The sequence below is a fragment of the Pelodiscus sinensis genome, chromosome 13 (assembly GCF_049634645.1).
Source record: "Pelodiscus sinensis isolate JC-2024 chromosome 13, ASM4963464v1, whole genome shotgun sequence".
NCBI lineage: Eukaryota > Metazoa > Chordata > Testudines > Trionychidae > Pelodiscus > Pelodiscus sinensis.
Genome location: NC_134723.1, coordinates 19,486,238 through 19,512,877, shown reverse-complemented (window position 1 = coordinate 19,512,877; position 26,640 = coordinate 19,486,238). Strand labels below are relative to the sequence as shown.

Below are 26,640 nucleotides of genomic sequence, written 5' to 3'. Positions count from 1 at the left end.
TGCTGTGTGGTTCCATGACCCCCGGTTCCTTAATGGTGACTTGTCATGGGAAAGTTGGGAATGTGTCCCACCAAGAAGGTAGCAGTAAGGTAGGCCTCTCCAGGAACCTTGTGAGAATCATAGAATCAAAGCTGGAAGAGCCCTCTGGAGGTCATCAAGTCCAGCCCCCTGCCCAAGGCAGGACCAATCCCAACCCTAACCCAGCCAGGGCTTTGTCAAGCCGAGACAAACACCTCTATGGATAGAGATTCCACCACCTCCCTAGGTAATCCATTCCAGTGCTTCACCACCCTCCTAGTGAAATAGTTTTTTCCTAATAGCTAATCTAGACCTCCCCCACTGTAACTTGAGACCATTGCTCCTTGTTCTGCCATCCGTCACTATTGTGAACATCCTCTCTCCATCCTCTTTGGAACCTCCCTTTAGGAAGTTGAAGGCTGCTATCAAATCCCCCCTCACTCTTCTCTTCTGCAGAGTAAATAAGCCAAAATCCCTCAGCCTCTTCTCATAGGTCATGTGCTCCAGCCCCCTAATCATTTTTGTCGCTCTCCGTTGGACCCTCTCCGATGCATCCACATCCTTTCTATAGTGGGGGGCCCAGAACTGGATGCAATACTCCAGATGTGGCCTCACCAAAGCTGAATAAAGGGGAATAATCACTTCTCTGGATCTGCTGGAAATGCTCCTCCTAATGCACCCTAATATGCCATTTGCCCTCTTGGCTACAAGGGCACCCTGTTGACTCATATCCAGCTTCTCATCCACTGTCATCCCCAGGTTCTTTTCTGCAGAACTGTTACTTAGCCATTCAGTCCCCAGCCAGTAACAATGCTGTGGATTCTTCCATCCCAAGTGCAGGACTCTACACTTGTCCTTGTTGAACCTCATCAGATTTCTTGTGGCCCAATCCTCTAATCTGTCCAGGTCACTCTGGACCCTATCCCTGCCCTCCAGTGTATCTACCTCTCCTCCTAGCTTAGTGTCATCTGCAAATTTGCTGAGGGTGCAATCCATCCTCTCATCCAGCTCATTAATAAAGATGTTGAACAAAAATGGTCCTAGAACAGAACCTTGGGGCTCTCCACTAGAAACTGACTGCCAACCTGACATCGAGCCATTGATCACTACTTGTTGGGCCCGACAGTCCAGCCAGCTTTCTATCCATCTTACAGTCCATGTATCCAATCCATATTCCCATAACTTGCTGGCAAGAATATTGTGGGAGACCATATCAAAAGCTTTGGTAACGGCAAGGTATATCACATCCACACACTTTCCCATATCCAATGAGCCAGTTACCTCTTCATAGACGTTTATCAGATTGGTCAGGCACGACTTGCCCTTCATGAATCCATGTTGTCTATTCCTGATCACTTTCCCCTCTTCCAAGTGCTTCAAAATGGATTCCTTGAGGATCCCCCCCATGATTTTTCCGGGGACTGAGGTAAGGCTGACTGGTCTGTAGTTCCCTGGACTGTCCTTTTTCCCTTTTTTAAAGATGGGCACTGCATTTGCCTTTTCCCAGTCATCTGGGATCTCTTCCGATCTCCACGAGTTTTCAAAGATAATGGCCAAAGGCTCCACAACGACATTTGCCAACTCCCTCATTATCCTTGGATGCATTAAATCAGGGCCCATGGATTTGTATAGGTTTAGCTTTTCTACATAGTTCCTAACTTGTTCTTTTCCCACCAAGGGCTGTCCACCTCCTTCCCATTCCTCATTGTCTAGTGCATTCGTCTGGGAGGTGACCTTGTCTGTGAAGACAGAGCCAAAGAAAGCATTGAGTACTTCAGCTTTTCCTACATAATCTGTCACTAGTTTACCTCCCTCATCCAGTAAGGGTCCCACACCCTCTCTGATCACCCTCTTATTGCTAACATTCCTATAGAAACCTTTCTTGTTATTCTTCACATCCCTTGCTAGCTGCAATTCCAATTGCACTTTTACCTTCCTGGTAAGTCCCCTGCATTCTTGAACAATATATTTATACTCCTCCCTAGTCATCCATCCAAGTTTCCACTTCTTGTAAGATTCCTTTTTGTGTTTAAGCTCACCAAGAATGTCCCCAGTAAGCCAATCTGGTCACCTACCATATTTGTTTTTCTTACTGCACATCGGGATGGTTTCTTCCTGTGCCTTTAATAAAGCTTCTTTAAAATACTGCCTGTTCTCCTGGACTCCTTTCCCCTTCATGTAAGCAACCCAGGGAATCCTGCCCATCAGTTCTCTGAGGGAGTCAAAGTCTGCTTTTCTGAAGTCCAGGGTGTGTATTTTGCTACTCTCCTTTCTTCCTTTTGTCAGAATCCTGAAATCTACCATCTCATGATCACTGCTTCCCAGGTATTCACCCACCTCTACTTCCCCTACTAGTTCTTCCCTGTTTGTGAGCAGCAGGTCAAGCTGTGCATGGCCCCTGGTCAGTTCCTTCAGCACTTGTACCAAGAAGTTATCCCCAACATTCTCCAAAAACTTCCTGGATTGTCTGTATACTGCTGTATTGGTCTCCCAACAGATGTCAGGGTGATTAAAGTCCCCCATGAGAACCAGGGCCTGTGATCTGGAAGCTTCTCTCAGTTGTCCGAAGAAAGCTTTGTCTACCTCATCCACCTGATCCGGCAGTCTATAGCAGACACCAACCACAACATCACCCCTGTTGCTTCCATCTCTAAACTTAACTCATAGACTCTCAATAGTCTTTTCTCCCTCTAAATACTGGAGCTCCGAGCAATCATACTGCTCTCTTACATACAGTGCAACTCCTCCTCCTTTTCTCCCTTGCCTGTTCTTCCCGAACAGTTTATACCCTTCCATGACAGTGCTCCAGTCATGTGAGTCATCCCACCAAGTCTCCGTTATTCCAATCAAATCATAGTTCTTTGACTGGGCCAGGGTTTCTAATTTTTCCTGTTTGTTTCCCGGGCTTCTTGCATTTGTGTACAAAAACCTTAGATAGCCAGTTGATTGCCCTACCTTCTTCATTCGAGTCAGGGGTCCTCCTTTGTTGTTCGTTCTTCCTTGTGTTTTTTCCCCGTATCAACTTCCTCACTTACCTCAGGGCTTTGGTCACCGTCCCCCAACAAACCTAGTTTAAAGCCCTCCTCTCTAGATTTGCAAACCTGCCCATGAAGATGCTATTTCCTCTCTTGGTTAGGTGGATCCCATCTCTTCCTAACAATCCTTGAGCCCGGAACAGAGTCCCAAAGCCCTCTCTCCAACACCACCTACGCAACCACACATTTATTTCCTCAATTTGATGATCCCAACCCAGACCTTTTCTTTCAAGTGGAAGGATGGAAGAGAACACCACTTGCATTTCAAATTCCTTGATCCTTCTTCCCAGCGCTACATAATCTGCTGTGACCCGCTCAAGGTCATTCTTGGCCATATCGTTAGTTCCTACATGGAAAAACAGGAAAGGGTAGCGATCCGAAGGTTTACTCACTTTTGGAAGACTCTCAGTCACATCCTGAATGTGAGCTCCTGATAAGCAGCACACTTCTCGAGATTGCAGGTTTGAACGGCAGATGGATGAGACAGTCCCTCGTAGGAGGGAGTCCCCAACCACCACCACCTGTCTTCTTCTTTGGGGGTGGTAGTCGAGGAACCCCCATCTCTAGGACTACGCATCCCATGCCTTCCTGTAGATAGTGTTCCCTTCTGATTTCTTCCCTGAGAGGTCCCTGCCACAGCATTCTCCACCACAGTGCCTATGGAGAGAGCCTGAAAGCGGTTACTTACCTGAATGTAAATGGGGGAGACCTGAATTGGCCTTCTTCTTCTTCTAGAGGTTACATGCTACCAGTTTTCTTCCTTGTCCTGTACTGCCCTGACTGGCTCTTCAGCCTGCTGTGCCTGCAGGATTAAACGCTGCCTTCTATCGAGGAAGTCTTCATCCTCTCTGATGGAACATAGGGTTGATACTTGGGCCTCAAGTCCTCTAATTTTTTTTCCAAAATGATGACCAGCTTGCACATAGTGCAGATGAAATCCTGTCTTTCTTCTGGGAGGAAAACAAACATGGCACATGCTGTGCAGGTAACAACAGCAGACCTATCACTGTCCATAACTGCCTTCCTTCTGAGAGATTCCTCAGATGTTATTCAATGCCTCCTTGAAGGGCAGGAGTGTAGCAAAAAGATTTTAAAGAATGGTGAGTGTATCTTACCCCCTTCCCAATCCCCAACTCCCTCTCCAAACTCCCTGTTAGCAGTCCCTGTTCACAAGCTCCCTGATCACTGACTCACTCCTTTATAAAGCACTGGACTGCCTGATAGTCCCTCCCCCTGATTAAAGCTCAACCAATGAGCAGAGGCTTCTAGATTTCAAACCCTAATTAGCAGCTCACAGTTTCCACCTGCCAGCCAGAGCACCCACTCCATGGGGAGAGAGGGAGAAGGGAAAAAAAACCCAAACAGCCAAACACAAGCTCAGCAAACAGCAAGAAACCCTCAAACACAAACCAAGAAGAACCAAGAGGTTCCTGTGTGAGAGCGTCATAGGGCTGAGTGCTCTGGACTGGCGCTCCATATGAATCCATGTGCATAGGCTGTTGTGTGAACCCCCCTCCCCCGTGCCCAGGCTGAGTAGACTGATTGAGGGATGCACAGCCCCTCACAGCCTGCCCCCTGCTCCCAGGTATAGATACAGAAAATTATAAAATTCATGAGAAGTACCTTCCCTGGGTTTGTCTGACACCTGGGAACCATCCTGAGAGTGGGGGACCAGCCCCAGGGTGAAAAAAGCTCCTGGCTAGTGGTCATAGTTGCCTGGCTGGCCTGCTCCTTCTCCTTCTCCTCCTCCTCCTCTTTCTCCTCTTTGTCATCCACAACCCCACCCTCATGGAGGCTGACACAGAGCCTGTCCTGGCCAGACTCGATGACAAGGGGAGGTGGTGTCCAGCCCCTATCCCAGGATGTCATCAAGCTGGTGGTCGTAGTAGCACATGTGCAATGCCATCCCAGAGCATCCATTCTGCTCCCTGGCCTTATTGGAGGCCTGCGGGCACTCCTTTATTTTCATGCGGACCTGGTTGAGTATTATTGTGTGTCCCTTCTCGGCCAGGCTGGCAGCCAACTGGCCATTCACATTGGCACTGTGTTTTCTGGTGTGGAGCTCCTGGAGGATAGTCTCCTTACCCCAAACCTTGATGTGGTCCACGATCTCTATGCCAGTCCAGGCCAATGCTCACTTGCGTTCTTCCAAGTGTGCCGCAGGAGTGCTGGCAGCCATGGAGTGCTCAGAGGGAGCATTGGGGTCAGCCAGAGCTCCTGTGATTTTGCGGTGTAGCATGGGGCTGGCAAAGCTGTCTTTGTGTCACAAACACTTTTCCTGCAGCCTGCTGCTTTAAAAACTCTGCAGGAGAAGGGAAGCAGTGGAGCTGGCTGGTGTGGCCAGAGTGGCCACAAGTGCAGCTGTAAGAGGCCTCTGGGAGCCAATTATTTCGATATAGCAGCAACTGAGCATCCACACTAATGCTATTTTAAAATATCTATTTCAAAATAAGCGCAATTCCTCATGGAAAGCAGAAATACGGATTTTGATATAACCAGCCCATTATTTTGAAATAAGGGGCTTGGTGGTGTGGATGCTCTGCTTGTTATTTTGAAATGAAGGGACTTATTTTGAAATAACTCGCTAGTGTAGATCAGGGCTTAAAGACTTGGGGTATGTCTACACTGCCACCCTAGTTCGAACTAGGGTGGTTAATGTAGGCAACCGAAGTTGCAAATGAAGCCCGGGATTTAAATATCCCGGGCTTCATTTGCATCTTGCCAGGTGCTGCCATTTTTAAAGCCCCGGTAGTTCGGACTCCGTGCCCACGGCTACACGCGGCACGGAGTAGGTAGTTCGGATTAGGCTCTCTAATCCGAACTACCGGTACACCTCGTTCCATGAGGAGTAATGGTAGTTCGGATTAGAGAGCCTAATCCGAGCTACCTACTCTGTGCCACGTGTAGCCGCGGGCACGGAGTCCGAACTACCGAGGCTTTAAAAATGGCTGCGCCCGGCAAGATGCAAATGAAGCCCGGGATATTTAAATCCCAGGCTTCATTTGCAACTTCGGTTGCCTACATTAACCACCCTAGTTTGAACTAGGGTGGTAGTGTAGACATACCCTAACAGATTTATTAGGGAATATGTTTTTGTGAGTAAAACCCATTTCATCAAGGGAATTGGAATGGAAATTACAGAGTCAGGGAAAGAAAGAAAGAAAGAAAGAAAGAAAGAAAGAAAGAAAGAAAGAAAGAAAGAAAGAAAGAAAGAAAGAAAGAAAGAAAGAAAGAAAGAAAGAAAGAAAGAAAGAAAAAGTTAGTTTTCAAGGGTTTAATGAGGCTAGTCAAGTCATGGTAGAGATGACTAATTTACTGCATTGATGGGGAGATGTGAATACCAAGAGAGAGGAAGTTGCCTTTTTAGTGTATTAACTAATTCAAATCTTTATTCAGACCTAATTGGATTGTACTGAATTTAAAAATGAATTGTAGCTAGGGACATGTGTATGAAAACTTACATTACTGCAGCCTGTGTTGTACTTGCTGTGGGGACAGTGACATGTTTCAATACCTGACAATCCAGCATCTCAATCTCACCTGCACTATTTTCCCTTTCAAAGGAAAATCAAATTACAAATGCCACATGATATCCTGCCTGTTTGGTAGCAGAGGGAGAACCAGCAGTGTACGACTAGTGGACCTACAAATTGCACCTAATAGCCCAGAGGTTTAACATCAATTGGACACTACAGATTATGTTTTTCCTAGTGAATTAGGTATGTTCTACTGAAGTAAAGCATTTGAGCCAGAATTACTCCCTTGAACTGCAAATTTGGGATATTTGTGCAATTTTGTGCCATATATTCTCTTGCTGCCTCTTGATCATTCACGAGTGGTCACTCACACACCCTCCAGTACAGTAGAGGGCTCCAGGCTAATAGAGTTTCTGTGCCATTGGATCATACAATAGGAGCTATCAGTGCTGTAAAAGCCTGGGCTTATTTGGAAGGTAATAGCAACTTATTCTCAGTCTTTCCCTGGAGAAACCTCTAACAGCTGATGCCAGTGGCTTTCAACAGCCAGTTCCTAAAATACTTCACACTAACAAAGGCAGGAAATGTCCATCTAAGCTTGCTTGTCAGGGCCATGATTTCTCACCATGGGTCTCAGCCAAGTCTAACTATGCCACTTGAGGTTAGGTGCTCTGCTCCATTATGCAAAGCCTCATTTTGCTGGGCTCTGACAGCGGCTGAGAAGTGAAAAGGGAGATGGCCCCCGTGCTGCAGGATAAGACAGGGAGTTTCACCCTGATATGCCCTTACTGGGAGTAGATACCTGCAGGCACTTGTTCTGCTTTGTGCTGGAATGCATTAGACTGTTTCCTTAAGACTCTGACTGGGTATTAGGATACTTAATGCAGAGGGAAAGTGTAGCAAAGAACTTGGGAATGGGCTCTTCTAAGTGGGATACTTCCAAGACTGCTTCCAGACAGTGTATGTATCACTAACTTAGCATTACTTTGGTTTGCATGAAAAACAGGCCTGTCAACAGAGGGGAAGGATAGCTGCCCTAGGTCCAGGAGATTCAAAGGGGCCTGGAGCTCCTGGCCACTTCTGCTACTATGGCAACCATGCCCCAGAACCCTTTGCAGTGCCGCGGGAGTACTAGAGTGCCGCTCTGAATGGCACTGAGGGCTGGTGGGGGGACACACCATGGTTTGAGTGGAGCTAAAGTCTGACTGCTCCCAACCTCTCTCTGGGTACGTCTACACTACAACGTTAATTCGAACTAATTTAGTTCAAATTAGTTAATTCGAACTAAGCTAATTCGAACTAACGGATCCAGACTAAAAAACTAGTTCAAATTCGCGTTTTGCTAATTCGAACTAGCATGTCCACATTAAGTGGACCCTGAACCAGGCTTAAGGATGGACCCTGAACCAGGCTTAAGTGGAAGGAGGTGAGGGAGGAATGGGGTACGAGCCCCCGATGGGGAGGACTGGGCTGGCTCTGCGGGCTTCTGGGGGTGGAACCTCTCCTGCAGCCCCCCAATTGCCCCCTCCCCTCAGATGGCAGCCTGCGGCAAGTGCAGCCGGTCTGATGGCCGAGTGCTGTGATGTGCCCAGTGTGGGTACTCCGGGCAATCCAAGCCAGGACTGCTTTGCAAGCGGGGCACCCCTGAGAACTGTCTGTCCGGGGTGGGGGTCGGGTCCCTTTAAGCACAGCCCTCGGCTAGCCTGAGACAGCAGCTCCACGCTCTAAGTTCTACTCTGATGCCCTGCCGGCACTGCTTCCGGCCATCCTTAACCTCTGTTCAGGGTCCACTTAATGTGGACATGCTAGTTTGAATTAGCAAAACGCTAATTCAAACTAGTTTTTAGGTCTAGATGCACTAATTCGAATTAGCTTAGTTCGAATTGACTAATTCGTACTAAGTTAGTTCGAATTAGCGCTGTAGTGTAGACATACCCTAATTTACCATCATTCTCCTCCTTCCTTCTTTCCTACCGTCTGTTGTTATTGTTTCTTGTGTCTTGATTCAGTCTTAGACTGAACACTCTCTGGGAAAACAGGCATGTCTTCCTAGGCGTCTGTGCAGCCCCACTCACAAAGGGGCCCTGATCCTGACAGGGACTGTGGGGTGTTACCATTGTATAATCAAATGCGAATAACAATGCTCTCTGTACAAATGAAGGTTGTCAAAGGAATACAAAATACATTTCAGGCACAGTCAAAGATTTCTATTGAATTATGTGAGAATCATTTATTAGACTTCAATAGGTGTTGGATGTAGCCCTTAATACACCTCTAAATTTTGTATCTGGTGCCTAGATACTACCCCAAATACACAGCGATATGTGCACTGCACTGCAGGTCTATTTTCTTGCAGTTATCATAAATTTCATGAAAAATGGGAAATTGACTATTTTCTGTGTAAGTCATGGGATCTCTCTTTCCAATAAACTTTTCCACCATTTTCCACTTACTATGTGAGTGCATATTGGAGATGGGGATGTAGCAAAGTGAGTAATTAGACAAGTGAGCTGGGGCTTTAGAGGGAAATATCTAGTTTTCAGGTTCAAATTGCAGACCAGACTACTGAAGGTAGTGGGAAAAAAGCAATTGCAAAGAGCAAACTGTGAAACATAATGAGGACAGAGACCAGTCCACCCTGCTATCCCACAAAGAAGAAAGCTTTATTAACAAATTATTTGAACAATTGATCAAGGTCCATGATGAATTTTCCATCACTGACAATTTTTAAATCAAGATTGGATGTTTTACTAAAATATCTGGTCTAGGAATTATGTTCTATGGCCAGTACTATCCAGGATGTCAGACTAGATTATCAAAATGGTCCTTTCTGGTCTTAGAAACTATAACGCTATTTTCTCTGGTGGGGATGGGCATTTCCATTAGCCAGTTCTTGAGAGGTATTTCCTCTCCCCCACCACTGCATGGTTTTGTCTCTTTTGGGGGCAAGTAGGCTTTGTCTATGCTAGGGTTGGGAAAAAGGGCCTCTGCGGGCCGGATCCAGCCCACCAAGTGGATGGATCTGGTCCACGGTGGGCTGGATCTGGCCCATGGAGGCCCTGCTGCTCCTTGCCCCCAGACCAATCAGGGCCTGGGGGCAGGGGAGCACGCGAAGCTCCTCCCACCCTGCCAGGAGCATATGGCACTTTGAAGTGCCACACGATGCGTATAGGGAGGGGGTGGGGGAGAGTGGAGAAGGCTTTGTGCGCTCTCCTGCCCCCAGGCCAATCAGGGCCTGGGGGCGGGGTAGCTGTGTGAAGCTTCCTTCGCCCTGCCATGGCCCTGTGAGGAGCCACGGCACTTCAAAGTGCCACATGCTCCTCGCAGGGCGGGAGGAGGCTTCACACGCTCCCTCACCCCAGGCCCTGATTGGCCTGAGGGTGAGGGAGTATGCCAAGCCTCTTCCAGGGTGCCTAGTAGGAAGTGGGGGCAAAGGGGCTCCTCCACCCCCAGACCAATCATGGTCTGGGGGTGGGATAGCCTTCCTGTTTAGGCCCCACCCCTTCCAGGGTGGTCTGGGGCTACTTCAAAAAATTTTGAAGTGGCCCCTGGGCAAAAATTTTTGCCCAACCCAGGCCTATGCTTTTTGCCCTAGAGGAGGTGCTGCTATTGATAAGCCTGACAAACTTCAAAGCCAGAGTTCATGGCACACGGAATATGAATGTTGAGACAGGCATATGCAGAGCCTTTGTTACACGCTACAAACAAGTTAGCCTTTGATTCTGAGAGATTTTCAAAGTGTAGCTCTAACCAGCTAAAAGATGAGTGTAAAATCTTTGTTTTAGGGCATTTAGGAAAAATTGTAACACTAGACAAAGCATTATTTGGTACCTGGTAGCCATTCCAATACATCTATGAAATGCATGTTGCCCACAGGGGCACCGACAGTCTCTGAGGGCCCGTGGGCAAAGTGTGTGTGTGGGGTCCATGCTCCTGGAAGAGGTGAGGCATTGGGCACTGCCCAGAGCATAACATAACTCTCCCAGCCCTCAGAGCCACTTCGAGTGTGCAACGTGGCTCTCCGGCGGCAATTTAAAGAGCCCAGGGCTCCAGCCACTGCTGAGAGCCCTGGGCCCCTTTGAATCACAGGACCCTGGGGCAACTTCCCCCTTCGCACCCCTCTGTACCAGCAAGCCTGGGCCTGAGATATATATGCCTATCTAAACCAAGAAAAATGGGATGTTTAATATGAATGAAGGCTCCCACCTGAGCAACAGATAAAAGGATGTCGAATATGAAATAGATTTAACAATGAAGCAGAAGAGGAAGCAGCAATTCTAGCTAACAATGAGCTACCTCTTATTAACTTAGTTCAGAATATAATGTAAGGCAGGATGGGTAATATCCATGAGACTCCCCACTAGCTAGAACAAGTGTAGATTTTCCAGCTGTTGCACATGGTATTGTCAGACTAGACTGTTCCAAAGTAGGGATGTTAAATTTAGATTAATCAACTAATTTAATAGTCTATGGAATTTGCATCACTATTCGATTAGTTGATAAAGGAGCCTCCGCCTTTGAAATGTATCAAGAGCCCCGCCGGCTCTTGCTACATTTCAAAGGCCGAAGCTCTGCCGGGAGCATGTGACTCAAGCAGTCTCTCACTGGTCCTGTGCTCCCTGCTTTTCAAATGTACAAGAGACCCGTGGGCACCTGGGGGTCTCTTGTACATTTCAAAAGCAAACTGCGTGGGGAGCATGGGGCCACCAGGACTCTTGCTACATTTCAACGGTGAAAGCACCACCAGTTCCCAGTGGCGCCCTTGTCCTCCCCCTCTGCCCCATGGAGACGGTGCTTGGGAGAACCAGCTTTTAAGCACTGACTTCCGCTGCCCCCCCCTCCCTCCTTTGCCTCTCTCTAACAGAGGCAGCAAGGGGGCCGAAGCGACTAGTAGAGTCACTAGTCAGCTATCTGATAAGCATATGATTATAACTAGTAGACTCTAGTCGCTTACATCCCTATTTCAAAGTTCCATCAAGCAAAATCTCTAGCACTAACCAGTGCTGGACACTTCACAGGAAGGTGTAACATATTTAGAAAGACTCTTTGGGCATATCTACACTCGGAAATTATTTCAAAATAGCTTATTTCCAAATACTAACTCCCAAAGTAATAATTTCGAAATAGTGTGTCCACACTACAGGGAAGCCTCAAAATTAGTCTGAGGCAGGCTCCGTTAATGTGGATGTTCTACTTCAATTTAGAGCTCAAGAAGTACTGGGGAGTAATTAGTCTGAATTACTCTGGAGAGTAGTTATTTCAAATTAGCGGCACCTGAGCATCCATACTTCCACTATTTTGAAATAGTTATTTCAATATTAACGTTATTCCTCATGAAAGCAGGAGGTATTATTTCAAAATAACCTGCCCCTTATTTCAAAATAATGTGCTTGATAGTGTGGCTGATCCACTTGTTATTTCAAAATAAAGGGAGTTTATTTTGAAATAACTCCCTACCGTAGACCAGAGCTTATTGTGCAGTATTCCCAGAGGTAAATTCCTTCCTGATTCCAGCTGGTAAGCATTTTACATCCTGAAGTGTGAGATTCAAGAGCCCTCTAATTTTGGTTTAGGTAATGTCACTGGGGATACTATTTTGATTCATAATTGTGTGTGTCTTTAATGCCTCTGTCAACCGATGTTTGTTGTGAGGCTGTTCACAAGGGGTAGATTTCATACCTTGGCTTATTATACTGGCTGCCAGTGCTAGTTAGCTGTTGTGGAGGTTCTTATTAAAGTTGAGCTGCATAATATAGCTCTTTATTGTAGGGATACTTACCAGGAAGCAAGCTACCAATGTTGTTTTGTTGTTTGTCAGGTTGCTTATGGTTGAGGGTCACAAGCGGAAAAAAGTACTTCAACAGTTATTTTTAAAGAGAAAACAATATCATGAATTTCGCAAACAAGACTCCACCTCAGGCTACCTAAAATGTTGGGCCTACCAACTCTGACAATGTCATTAACCCTTCTGTGTATGATATCTAAGGATATTCCAGTAAAGGACAATAGCCTATGTGTTCATTCTTTTCACTCTTGTAGAAGTTTTAGGTTGTGGGTTTAATTTCACACTAACATCTTTCAGTTTGCTCTAAATGAAACAGTTAATTCAATAAGTAACCCTGGGTATGTCTACTCCACGAGGAGTAACGGTAGTTCGAACTAGGCTTCCTAGTTTGTGACGCGTGTAGCCGCGCGGCACAGGGTTCGAACGAGCGGGGATTTAAAAATGGCGGAGCCCCGCTTATGCAAATGAAGCCCGGGAAATTCAAATCCCGGGCTTCATTTGCAAGTGCGGTATGCCTACATTACCCCGCTAGTTCGAACTAGCGGGGTAGTGTAGACATACCCCCGATATATTAACAAATATTTATTGAGATTAAACAGTGAGGTAAGAGTTTCACCATTCGTCTGCCCTTAAATTGCACTAAGCCCCAAGATTATGAAGTGGTTTTAATATACGTGATTTTGCTGATGTGACAATGTGTCTTATGGTATGTTGTTCTCACTCTTAGGCTGTCTACAAGGCTTGGCTGTGCTCCGAGTATTTCAATGTGACACAACAACAGTGCCGACAACGGATTCCATGCAAGCAATACTGCCTGGAGGTGCAGACCAGGTGCCCCTTTGTGTTACCTGACAATGATGAGCTGATCTATGGAGGGTTACCTGGTTTCATCTGTACGGGTAAGAAAGTCATTGAAGTAGGACAGGTGTCTTCATAATGATGTCTTGTCTACTGCCCATTGTATATTTCAGGATACGGAGGAAATACAAAAGGACAGGCAGGCAAATATATGAGGTGGATGGGGAGGACTTTCAACTCATGTTCAAGTAGTAAGTTCCATTTCTAGAGCCTTTCACCCTGAACACTCCTACAGCACTGTACAAACCATGGGCCAGATCTTCAAGTCTTTTTGCATCTTTTTAAGGACTTCGGGATTTGGTCATATATATACACATGAAACACATTATTGATTATCAAGATATTACCCTTTTGAGGTGAAATACAGCTTTTTAACAGCCACATGGCAACAATACCTAACAGTTTAGGGCAGGAAGAGAAAAAGAGTCCTACCTCTAAATGAAACTTAAAAGGGGCTAGTTAGTGAGACAGATGGTGACAGGATTAAAGTTTGACCAGCTCATTGACACTAATTGCTAAAAAACCTAGCAGAGGATTTCCTTTTTTTAAGTTTATTTAGTATTGATAACAGGTCCTCAGAGGCTGAAATCTTCTATTTATCCCTCCATACAACAGATAACAGCATAGGTAGGAACAGTATAAACTTTCCATCCTGCCACCTACCATTACACTAGCTTTTCCTGGCTGTTCTCCCCTCCATGAAAGAATCTTGTCTGATTCTATGAGATCTGATAAATACATAGCTTCAGGTGCGCACAGCTTTGTCCCAAAATAACACTTGTTCCTTGGATTAAGAAGACCTGGATCATGGCTGCTTTTTCTCTGGGGGAATGTGGCCTACAGTCTCAGTCCCAGAGAAAATCTGCCCAGACAAAGGAGCTCAGGATCCCAGTCCTTTGGCTAAAAGTTGTTCAAGAGAAGGCAGCCAACCAGAACTGAAACCCTTTTTTCCTACTCCAGGTGGATTTTCTGGCAGGCCCTATGGCTTTACTCTCTATTGGACTTCCGCTGCACTTTCACTGATTCTCACCATCTGTTGTTATGTTTTGCCAGGGTTGCTAGAGAACCAGTTATCCAACGAGGAAGCAAAGTGCTGCGATGTGCAATGGGACACTTGTGACCACCCACCAGACAGCAACTACAATACATCACCCAAATCCACAGCATCGGAGTCATTCCATTCCCACCGTCATGACCCTCACCTTCATCACCAGCACCACTATCACCTTTACCACCACCACCACCACCACCACCAGTACCACCAACCCCACCCACCATCTTTGCTGCCTGTCTCCGCAGGGTCTCGCCTCAGCAACAGCAAAATCAGACTGTGCGTCCTGGTCCTTATGCTTCTCCACACCATGGTGTCCTTCTCAAGCGTGCACAGCAGTGAGGGGACTGCCAGCAGGGGGTTGAGCTTGGAGGCCCTGCCTGCCATGGATGAGAGCATAACAAGAGATGAGTGACCCAGAGGAGAAAGGAAATGTCCAAGCAGAGTGCCGGCTCTTTTCCCGCCAAGGGGGGCACACACTATTCCTCCAATGGGAGGCACAGGATTGGGGGTGATGCACACACTCACCCCTACCGACACCCCCAAGAGCTGCTCGCCACGGGGCATCCCCGTGATGAAGAGTCTTTAATGCACACAGGGCTGCAGGACTCAGCTTTGAGAAGGGTTTGGTTATCAACAGCCTTTCAGCAGTGTACATCCTGCCTGGTAGAGGTTCTCGGAGCTAGCGCAAAGAGGTACAGGAAAGGGGAGAGGGACTGGAATGGGAGAGCGTCCTTTGAAAGAATTGCCACTGGAAATGCCACTATTGTCCCTGCCACCTATAAGGTGTCTCATGTGGTGCCATATTTTTTCTACCAATTGGATGATTTCGTGCGATGTGTTGAAGAACTGAGTTTACCCATTATTCTTCCCCCCTCGCCCCCCCCCCCAAGTCTTTATACCTCATCATCCTATTTCCCCAGAGCTGTTAGGTGGCATATACAGCAACTCAAACACCACAAAACAAACCCCAGCTAACTTCTTAGCAAACTTCTCCCTGCTGAGGAACAGTCTTAGGTCCTTAGTGTGACCTAGTGACTCCTTTGTCTGGGTAGCCACGGTATTGGGTTCACTCTATTGCCAACCGATAGGATCCATTTCTCAGGCTAAGTTATTGGAGTGGTAGATATATTACATGGCATTGGGTGAGCCATTTGGGGTTGTTTCTTACCTCAGTCATCCTTTCTTCCACTGTACTTGAATATTTGTCCTTTGATACGTTGTACATGAAGACCACCCCCTATAAACATTGGCAGGAAATAGAGAGAGAGAGAGGATGTAGGATAGAACAGGAAATGATATTCCAAGACTTCCTAATGCTTCAGTCCCCTTTGTGCCCCAGAATTTCCTTAAACTCCTATGGTTTGATTTCTCCAACAGCATGTTTGAGTTTGGAGAGTGTAGCACAGAGGGAAACAAGAATCTGCAAGAGGCAGGTGCCATCTATTTGGTGCAAAGGCTAAGGCAGATGGAAATGTCATGTCATTGAGCAGCTCTGCAAAGGCAGAGTTAACTAGGTTGCCACGGGACCAGGGATAGTAACAAATGGATAAAAAGTCCAAAATTGCACCATCTAATACTTCTCAATTACAAAGTCCTATAGCATGTGGGATGAGGACAGGAAAATCAAGCCCATAGAAAAATAGTTTCCCAAATAAAAGACTACCAGCTGACAAAGCATAGGTGAGGAAGAGCGGTCTCACATGCTCTAGATACAGCACCGATTATATGATCCCTGGTCCTGGAAGTCCTGCTGGAACAGCAACACTCCACATGTCAAGATGTTGACTGGCAACAGCTTAGAATGACTCACCTTTAAGTCCAAACACAATCATAGACTGGAATTCAGCACCATCCAGACATAGGATCCCACCTCAAACTCTGATCTTTCAAATTTCCCATCTCATCATAGGGAATGTTGCAATTTGAGACATGTGGCACCCCAGTCCTCTTATGTCTTTGTAACTGATATTTCCTCCTGCAAAGTCCACATTCAGGGTGATTTCTCTCAGACTTGCAGCAATGTCAATTGGGCTAATGATACCACTAGGAAGAGTGAATGACATTTTAGAAAAGAAATGTCTGGGAGCCTGGCTGGAAACAGAGTAAGACAAACTAATGAGGAATGAGAGAAGAGTTGAGGGTCAAATATTAGTGAGAACAGTGATGACTTTGGAGTGGGAAGGCAAGATGAACTTGTTGCCAAACATCAGTATGAGATGAAGCACAAGGAGACAGAAAAGCATGTTGTGTATAGTTAGAGGCTCTCCCACTCTCCATGTCACAATGACCTGGAACATTTATTATTCATCTTGCATGGCTCATTTAGGGAAAAAAATAAGTTCTAGATCCCACCAACTGAGATAACATGTTCAGTGGCCCACTGATTATAATTAGGAATCAGGCACAACTGAAATCAGAATTAGATGAGTTCTTTGGTTAAATCTCAAACCAAGCCCAGACCTGTCTGCAGGCCAAAGAAATTTCATATAATTCAGGATTTATAATACTATTGTATTTCCCAGCTTCTGTTAAACTGAAGCAGAAATAATAAAAACACAAAGAGAAAAACTACTTCCTGCCTGGCTGGAAGAAGGAAGTACCAGAAATCTCATTGAAAAGCTGGATTTTCTGACATTTCCAGCCGATTTCTAGACCAAAGAGGCTCAGAAAAACAGCAGAATGTTTGGATTGTTATTTGACTTGAACCTCAGAATTTTTGAATTATGTTTACATGTTATTATTTCCCATACATTACCATAGTCCTGAATGCATAAAGCCTGAAAAACAGACCCATTGGTCATTAGGCTAAAACTATATTATAGGGCTAATACAACTAGGTCATGACTACACTAGAAAATTATTTCAAAATAAATGAACTAATATAAGGCAATGTAAAAGATCCTTAGTGTAAATGAGAATCAGGCCCTATATAGGTCATAAGAGGAAGTCACATAGGGCATGTCTACACAGCAGGGCGAAACTCAAAACAAGCTATACAACTTGCGCTACGCTAATTGCGTAGCTAAACTCAAAATAGCTTATTTAGAATTTGGGCATATCTACACAGCACTTATTTCAAAATAAAGTACTCTTCCTCTGACTTCCTTTACTCCTCATACAATGAGGTTTACGGAAGTTGGAGTAAGAAGCCGGTTATTTCAAATTTATTTTGAAATAATGAGCTTGCTGTGTAGATGTGCAATATGTTATTTTGGAATAATGTCCATTATTATGAAATAATGCTGCTGTGTAGACATGCCCATAATGATATAAAGAAAATTTGTATACTTCCTCATCATGTGAATTGTTGGCAGTCCTCCATATCTGGGGATGAAGAACCTACGAGAGCCTGAATCTGAAGAGAGAATCTACCACAGAAGCTGCTTACATTTTCAGGGCAGGTTTTTATCCACTACCTGTTGCACCTGTAAAAACCGGAATTCTCTGGTCCAGCAACATCCGTGGTCCAGCATAACCACAGATATTCTAGGATCAGAGAGTCCCAGTGCTGCGAGGTGGTGGGGCCCAGGAGCCAGCACGTGGCTCAGTAGGGCTGTAAGAGAGGGCCGGGATCCAGCACATGGATCAATTGGGCTGTGAAGGGGGGGGGGGCAGGAGCTGACATGTGGTTCAGTTGGGCTGCCAGGGTGCAGGAAGCAGGCGCGCAGCTCAGCTGGGCCATGGGGGGAGCCAAACAGCTCATGGGGGAGTAGCAGCGGTGGGGGAAGGCAGCAGCAGGGATCCTGAAATGACCTCCCTGGTCTGGAAAAACCAGTCAGGTCCTGAGGGTGCCGGACCAGGGAGGTCCAACCTATTGTTCCCTGCTCAGTGCCAAGCGTAGCAATGCTGCCTGACTGAACTAAAACAGATTAGATAGGGTTTTGTGGATACAGAATGGGGCTAGAGGCGATTGGGTAGGGTTTTGATAGAACACACTATGTACTTCTAGACATTTGCTGACCTTAATTATGAACTGAGGAGCTGCACTTCATTCCAAAGTACCTTGGAGCCTGTTTTAAGGTTGTGGTTTGTGATATAGATCAAGCCACTGTCCATTCTCCATTTGCTTTATTATTCTTTCTAACCATCACTCACTGTAGTTGTAGTGAGACTGCTTTCTAGTTTCCAGGTGACATAGTTACTATGGACATGTCTACACTAGGAAATTATTTTGAAAGAACTTAGTTTGAAATAATAACTCCCAAAATAACTATTTTGAAACAGCATGTCCACACTACAGGGAAGCCTCGAAATTAGTTAATGATTAGCCTTAGGCTACGTCTATACTACAAGTCTCTTGTGGAAGAGCAAATGCAAATGCAGCACTCTCATTTGCATTTCCTCTTCCTTTCCCTTTTGCTCAAGAGCTTTTTGCTCAAAAAAACGCTGTGTAGATGGCACTTTTTTGTGCAAAAACCCCCTTTTGCACAAGAGCCGTTCTTCCTTTTTCAGAAAAAGGCTTCTTCCTCGTAGAAAGAGGTTTACCAATGTCAGAAAAACCCCTCTGTTCTTTCGATTTTTTTCCCAAAAGAATGTGATTGCAGTGTGGACATAATTGAAGCTTTTTTGGAAAAAACGCTATTTTTCCGAAAAAACTCTGTAGTATAGACATACCTCCAGGCCCTTCTGAGTGGACAGGTCCCAGGGCAGTTGTCCCCATTACTCCCATTCCATTACCTGTCAGCAGGCCTGGTCTCCCATAACATTAACAAATAAAAGTCTTCTATTGCACCAATAGGAAGGCCATCCCATCTGCCTGACATGAGGGCAATTCAGTGAAGCCTGGTTCTAGGTTTCCATTGGCATGGCAGGCTCAGGATTGTCCCCTCACTATGCTGTTTTGTGTTAGTGTTTTCTCTCAGCTCAGGAACATGCTAGGTACTGAGGGTGATTGTGGGGAAAGAGTTCTATCTTCACAGAAACAGGCTTTTGAAAAGAGTTATTTTCTCTAACAAGTCCAGGCTGTTGTCAGTAAGTTCTGTGGTTTTAGTGTACCATATGCTGTATTCAACACTTTGCCAGTCGACTTAAATGAATCCAGGCTGGGCCATTCTCAGAACAGGACTGAGCAGCTGGAAGCCATGTTTATTACACTTCATCATTATAAGGCTGTCTGTTAAAATCCTATTTCTGGTCTCTGACATTACATTAATAATAAACCTTTGTCTATTCTAGCCCTCTCTGAAACACAGTGGGATGCTCAGCCTTACTTAGACTGCAACGCTGCCTCAATAAAGCCCATTGACATTACTTACATTGTAACATTTCTTTCTAGTTTTGGTACTCTTTAGTATGTGAGATGTGTAAAGTGGAGAGAGTACGAGCCTCTGTGCACAATGCACGTACAAACTTTCATGCTCCACGTAACTGAACATGGGATCCTAGGCTAACAGCCTTCTCTGGAGCAGATTTCAGCAGAGTCAGATGTGTGTTTAGAAAACACTGAACTCAAATAGACTTACCTTGCTATGAATTTAAAATAAAGGTGCTACATACATTCCCTTCCAGTTCAGTGACTTTGATTCTCCTCCCTGGAGGGTGACTCTATGCATTGATGTGGATATGTAAAATCAAATGTTCCCCACAATGCAAAATGACCTCTGCTTTGTTGAGAGAAATAAGCTGTTTTCACAGCAGTAACTCTTTACTGTTCTTTTGCATGCAATGTGCTTCCCTTCCCTATAGGGTCTAAGTCAATGTGGGGATATGATGGGACAGCATTACCCAAGATGCTCTTACATTTCCATAGGCCACATACACCAGGTTAATATTTACTCGCATACTTTGCCACTATATCATTTGGCATTCCTGGCAAGTTCTACTCAGAAGGTATGTCTACACTGCATTCCTCGTTCAAGAGATGAATGCAAATGCAGACGAGCAAAATTGCAAATGGAATGCGGATTTGAATTTCCCGTGCTTCATTTGCATAATCGCATCCTGCCACTATTTCGAAATACCCTACTTCAAGATAAAAACGGCTGTGTAGAGGTGGTTATTTTGAAAGAAACCCCTTCTTTCGAAATAACCATTAAACCTCATTCTTTAAGGAGTAAGGGTTATTTCAAAAGAAGGGGTTTCTTTCAAAATAACCATGTCTACACTGCGTTTTTCATCATGAAATAGGGTATTTCAAAATAGCGGCCGGACACAATTATGCAAATGAAGCATGGGAAATTCAAATCCACACTTCATTTGCAATTTCACTCATCTGCATTTGCATTCCTCTCTCGAAAAAGGAATGCAGTGTAGACATACCCAGAGAAGTCTGAATTAGCAGGGAGAGTAGCAGATCAGGATTAAGGTGCACTGGTAAAGCTGTGAAGAGAAAGCTACTTATTTTGTATCTGGATCTAGCTGGTACAGTTGTTTTGAGCTTTGCACTTAAACTACAAATTCGACAAAATTATCTAAAAATAATTGAAGAAAATCTGAAAGAAAAACTGTTTGCTCTGACAGAAATTACTCATTAGCTGAACCTTTTTACTGTGAAAATACAGATACGTTTCAGCCCCAGATGAAGGATTCCCAGGAGAGCTCTTCTTCATCCAGATGGGGATGGAAAGAAGCCCTTAGTATCTGTGGATCCACTGGCCCCAGGGAAGCCCTGGGAAGTGGGGCAGGCTCGGTTGTGTAGTGTCTCATAAATTGGAAGGACAGCTCCAGCTCTAACCCAAGAATTCTGCCATCCCCAGCCAAGAACTAGTAGTGTAAAGCTGAGGAATCTCATCACTGATTTCCCAGGACTGCTTAGAGAAGCATTTTAAAAACTGGACTTGTTTTGCACTCTGAGGACTTGCCATTAGAAGACTTTCAAGTGTATTTATCAGCACCTTCTCTAGCCTCTTACATTTTAGAGAGCAATCCTCTAGACACTCTAGCCTTTTTCCCGTTTAAGTAGGTCTCATGTCACAGCAAGACACTCATCCCTCTAACTAGGGAAGAATGGATAAAAGTGAACTGGAGTTTCATAACCCATTGGCCTGAGTAGTTTGGAATGTGAACTCGGATCCCCTGTGTCATGATGCACAGTGCTATTCCTATGCTGTCAAGCTACCCCAGGTACAATTCTTAAAGACACAGCACCTCCTCCAGGCTTTCTAGGCTCCCTTCTGTGATGAAGGGAGGTAAACTGGAGGTCACGCACAATGTATAAATCATGTTAAAATAGGGACATTTTAAAAAAATCTTTCATTCATTTTACATGTTGATGGAATTGTAATGTCTTCAGTTTTAGCTTTCTAACCTATTCTTAGCAGACATACCCTAAGCATATGGACTTGATTTGTAAACCATGTACAGAACTCACTGACCAACAGCAGCCACTGGCAGTCTCCCTCAGAAAAAAAGTTGACACATTTTGGTGTACATTTCTGTGGTATGTTTTAACATTCTCCTCTGGTAAACTAAAGAAAGTATTCCACATGCTTCCCAGAAAGGAACCCAATGGGTGAAGCTTAACGGTCTGATTCCTAGCAAGCTTGAGTGAATCTCTCCTCATAGAATCACAGAATCATAAAATACTAGAACAGGAAGAAACCTCAAGAGATGATCAAGTCCAGTTCCCCGCACTTATGGCAGGATCAAGCACCATACAATCCCTGACAGATGTCTGTCTAATCTGCTCTTAAAATCTCCAATGATGTAGAATCCACAACCTCCCTAGGCAATTTATTACAGTGCTTAACTCCCCTGAGAGCTAGGAAGTTTTTCCTAACATCAAGCCTAAACCTCCCTTGCTGCAATTTAAGCCCAATGCTTCTTGTCCTATCATCAGAGGTTAAGGAGAATAACTTTTCTCCCTCTTCCTTGTTACAGCCTTTTAGATACTTGAAAGCTGCATGTTTTCTAGACCTTTAATCATTTTTTTTGCTCTTCTCTTGACCTTCTCCAAATCTTTCCTGAAATGTGATGCCCAGAACTGGACACAATACTACAACTGAAGCCTAATCAGCACAGAGTAGAGCAGAAGAATTACTTCTCATTTCTTGCTTACAACACTCCCATTAATGCATCCAAGAGTGATGTTCACTTATTTTTTTATTTAACTTGTGGTCCACTATGACCTCTAGATCCCTTTCTGCTGTGCCCCTTCCTAGACAGTCACTTACCATTTTATATGTATTCCAGCGCAGGAGGTAAGCCCTGAGCCTTGGTGCCTTCCCCCACCCCCATCTTCATGGAGCTGGAACTTGAGGAGAGTGTCTTTTTTCCCTTCTGTCCACTTGAGGGGCACATCTCATCTCTCAGGCTATGTCTAGACTGCAAGCCTCTTTCAAAAGAGAGCGTCTAGACTGCACGCGGAACTTTCGAAAGAGCAAGCCGCTTTTTCGAAAGAAAGCACCCAGTGAGTCTGGATGCTCTCTTTCGAAGAAGCCCTATTTACATTCAAGAACGCCTTCTTTCGAAAGAAGCACTTTTGAAAGAAGGCGTTCTTCCTCGTGAAATGAGGTTTACCGCCGTCGAAAGAAAAGCCGCGTTCTTTCGATTTAATTTCGAAAGAACGCGGCTGCAGTCTAGACGCAGGTGAAGTTTTTTCGGAAAAAGGCTACTTTTCCTGAAAAAACCCCTGAGTCTGGACACAGCCTCAGTGAGTAAGACAGCAGAAGCTGCTTATGGGCAATTCACAAGATGGTGTTTTCCAGAACTTTGTAGATACATTTCCCTCCTATTCTGATACTTTGAGATGTTGCTGCTTTTTGTTCCAGAGTTGTCAGCTAACCAGATCCTGCATACCCCATTCTAAGGAATCAAATACCCAGACCTAAAATCCCTCCCATAGGACACAAATATCCGGTCAGGTGTCTTTCTGAAGCACCAGATTGAACCCAGCCTGTAAAGAACTTCTGAGTTTCATTCACTATGCCGCCAACAGTTCTAGTGACCTTCACACAAGTCTCAATGCAGGGCAATGGTGGCCTGCTCACTGGGCTCCCAGTCCATTGGCAAGAGACATACTGGATGACTGAGTAATACCTTCTCCTACTAGAATACATGTACTCTATGTCCACGTTATTAAATATTGAATTAAGGAACATCATCTATACACATTCTTTGAACTTCCAGGTACAGCAGATCAGCAGTGAAACTGAGATTTGAGTCTTTTATTTTACTGTGATTATGGGGAATTGTTTTTGTGCAATCTTGACTGAGAGGTGTGTCACTGAGTTGCTGTCACTTTCAAAGAGGCATCAATTATTCCCCTAAAATCTGACCTCATGCTGATTGTCCCAACTGCTCTACTAAACATGCTCTGATTTCTTTTTCCCAATTAAAATAAACCCAACACCTTCTAATCCCTTCTACTCACATTGCAAAGATGGGCAGCCTTAAAAAAAAAGATTTCCCCACACACTCAGGCATTTAAAAGGGCGGAGAAACTAATTACACTGTTTCAGTGGATAAACCAGAAAGCTATTTTTCAATATTTTAATGGGCAGGATGAGAAAAATCTAATATGAATCCTGAGAAAGACATTTCTTTTACAGTCCTTCTGACTTTTCCATCCCAAACACAGGAGATGCTGTTTCTGCACCTACAGCTCATGTGCCACACATGTCCTCTCCAACTGTTCACTGACATCTGCAGCCAAGCACTGGCAAGTACAGCTCTGAGAGAATCACATGGAGTGGGGCAAGAGAATGTCACTAGGAAGCAAGTGAGCCCCAATGGGATTGACTTGAGTGTATGTGAAAAAGGTTGGTTGTGACCAAACTCTTCTCAAGTGCTTGTGAAATGGTGGTGGTTACTGAGCTCAGACCTACAAAAGGTCCTTTTACAGTACATGGTGGCAAGGTGAAAAAAAACATACTGCTGAAGTAAAAATATTCTTTCTACTCCTCTCTGCCCAATTTCTCTTTCTTTCCAGCTTTCTTTTCTCCCTGCCTTCCTCTCGCTTTCTCTACCCTCTCTTCTCCTTTCTCTATTTCTCTCTTCTCCCTTCTGTCATAAGAAAGTGACTGTGTCCTTTGAGGGGACAGTTTTCTTATGCCATTTTATACACTGTGCTTCATGTTTAGAAATTTTTTGCACTAGTTCCTATTACATTTATTTTCCAAGATGGTTTGACAAAAAACAAAAAAATAAAAAACAAAACCATGCTATAATTCAGTTGTATTAAAATATTATCCTACTACTCTCTGTGTTCAATAGTCTCTGTACCTGTAATGCTTTCAGTTCTGTTGTATTTTGGAGCAGAGGTTTTCTCTGCTTCTTGTTTAACCCAGTAAGGAAATAAAATGTTAAGAATTGATGATAACCGCCCCTTACTTTCTCTGTGGCTTTATTTGGGACTGCTAGATTATACAGTGTACCTTGTATTCTGAGGGAATTAGCTGGAATTGTACCTTGTCTGCATTAGTGCTAATTGACCGTTATCTCTGGGGGTACATCTACACTGCACACTTATTTTGGAATAAGTGATTCTGGAAGAAATATTCCAAAATAGCTTATTTCGAAATAGCACATCTACACTACAGGGAAGCCTCAAAATTAGTCGAAGGCAGGCTTCCCGAGGCTAAGTCTAGACTACAAGCCTCTTTTGAAAGAGGCTTTTTCAAAAGAATCTTTCAAAAAAGCCTCTTTCGAAAGAGTGTCTAGACTATAAGCAGATTTTTCGAAAAAGCAAGCCGATTTTTTGAAAGAGAGTCTAGATGCTCTTTCGAAAAAGCACAGTTTGCATTCAATAGCGCCTTTTTTCAAAAGCGTACTTTAAAAAAAAAGGTGTTATTCCTCATGAAATGAGGTTTACCGTGATCGAAAAAACTGCTGCATTCTTTCGATTTACTTTCGAAAGTACACAGCTGCAGTCTAGACACAGGTGAAGCTTTTTTGAAAAAAGGCTACTTTTTTCAAAAAAAGCTTAATGTGGATGAACAATTTTGAAATAGCAGTAGTGGAGCATCCACACTGCGGCTATTTTGAAATAGCTATTTCAGAATAGGCGTTATTCCTCATGGAATGAGGTTTACAGAAGTCAGAATAAGCCATCCACCCAGAGGCTTTCCTATGTCTGTCCCAGTGGTGGTTTCGAGCTCCATATATCAAATGGGGACAGAGCCAACAGAATAGAGGAAGAATGACAGAATTTGTTCCTAGTTTTCTTTTTATTTCTTTCTGCTCATCACACTTTTTCAATGAGTTTAACTTCAGGAAAGTCTGGGGCAATGACGGACACCCCAGTTCCAAAAAAGGATTTATATAAGAATAATAACTAAACCACTGGGGCCCACTGTGGAAACTGCCATGATTCTGATGCTCATCTGGAATTTATTGAATCTGGACTAAGATCCCATCATGCAGTGGGATTAGAACATTCAGCACCAAATAAAGTACTTTATATTGGTGCCCAAGAGGCTATATAATAAATCTCTGAAGGCTAAATTTTGGTCATCCAGCACTAAGCTGAAATTTTCTGCTTTTTCTCTCAAAACAGTTAAAGACAGCAGAAGGGGAATGAAAGGGATAGAGAAAGGAGGAAAGTGAGAACAACAGACACTAAACATGAATGGAGGAGAAAAGACATCAAAGTGTATCGAAGAAAAAGAATTAAGAAGAAAGAATGGGTGGAGTGAAGACAGGAACAAAACAACTCCATTAAACAAAACCAGGGGAGATGAAGTATGATATATTTGGTAAAATGTATGAAGGAGAAAATTGATTGCCAGGATATTAAATGCCAAGATAAGCTGTTTGATTTTGGACATCATAAAAAAGAATTTACTACTCTAAGAACTGAGCAGGTGATGTTGTGGCCTCAGGCAAGATGCATTCCCCCTCCACTCTCTTGGTTAAAGCTAAAATCATTGCTTTTGTCCATGCCCCATAGAAATATTTCAGAATGCCAGATTTCACCAAACACTGATTGACATTGCCTAAAATGCTTCTCCCTGCCAATCCAGGTGCACTCGTTTTGCAATCCTACTGCATGACAAATTAGGGTACGTCTAGACTACATGCCTCTGGCGACAGAGGCATGTAGATTAGACTACCAGGCATAGGAAAATGAAGCAGCGATTTAAATAATCGCCACTTCATTTAAATTTACATGGCTGCCGCACTGAGCCAATCAGCTGTTTGCCGGCTCAACGCGGTAGTCTGGACGCGCGGGGGTCGACATCAAAGGCATTTGTCGACCTCCCAGGTATGCCTCCTGGGATGAGGCATACCTGGGAGGTCGACAAATGCCTTTGATGTCGATCCCCGTGGGTCCAGACTACCGCACTGAGCCGGCAAACAGCTAATCAGCTCAGCGCGGCAGCCATGTAAATTTAAATGAAGCAGCGATTATTTAAATCGCCGCTTCATTTTCCTATGCCTGGTAGTCTAATCTACATGCCTCTGGCAACAGAGGCATGTAGTCTAGACATACCCTTAGTGAACACTAGAGTGCTTATTGCTTGCTCCCATTTTCTG

At 44.5% G+C, this 26,640-nt stretch overlaps 1 protein-coding gene across 1 annotated transcript in view; it reads left to right on the top strand.

Annotated features, from left to right (window-relative positions):
- NALF2 (NALCN channel auxiliary factor 2) overlaps positions 1 to 17,911 on the top strand; it is a 119,095-nt gene extending 101,184 nt beyond the window's left edge. The window contains exons 2-3 of the mRNA XM_006135691.4: positions 13,042 to 13,213; positions 14,226 to 17,911. Of these exons, the coding sequence (XP_006135753.2) occupies positions 13,042 to 13,213; positions 14,226 to 14,638 (585 nt within the window). The 3' untranslated portion in view covers positions 14,639 to 17,911. The remainder of the gene's footprint in view (positions 1 to 13,041; positions 13,214 to 14,225) is intronic.
- The last annotated feature ends 8,729 nt before the right edge of the window (positions 17,912 to 26,640 follow it).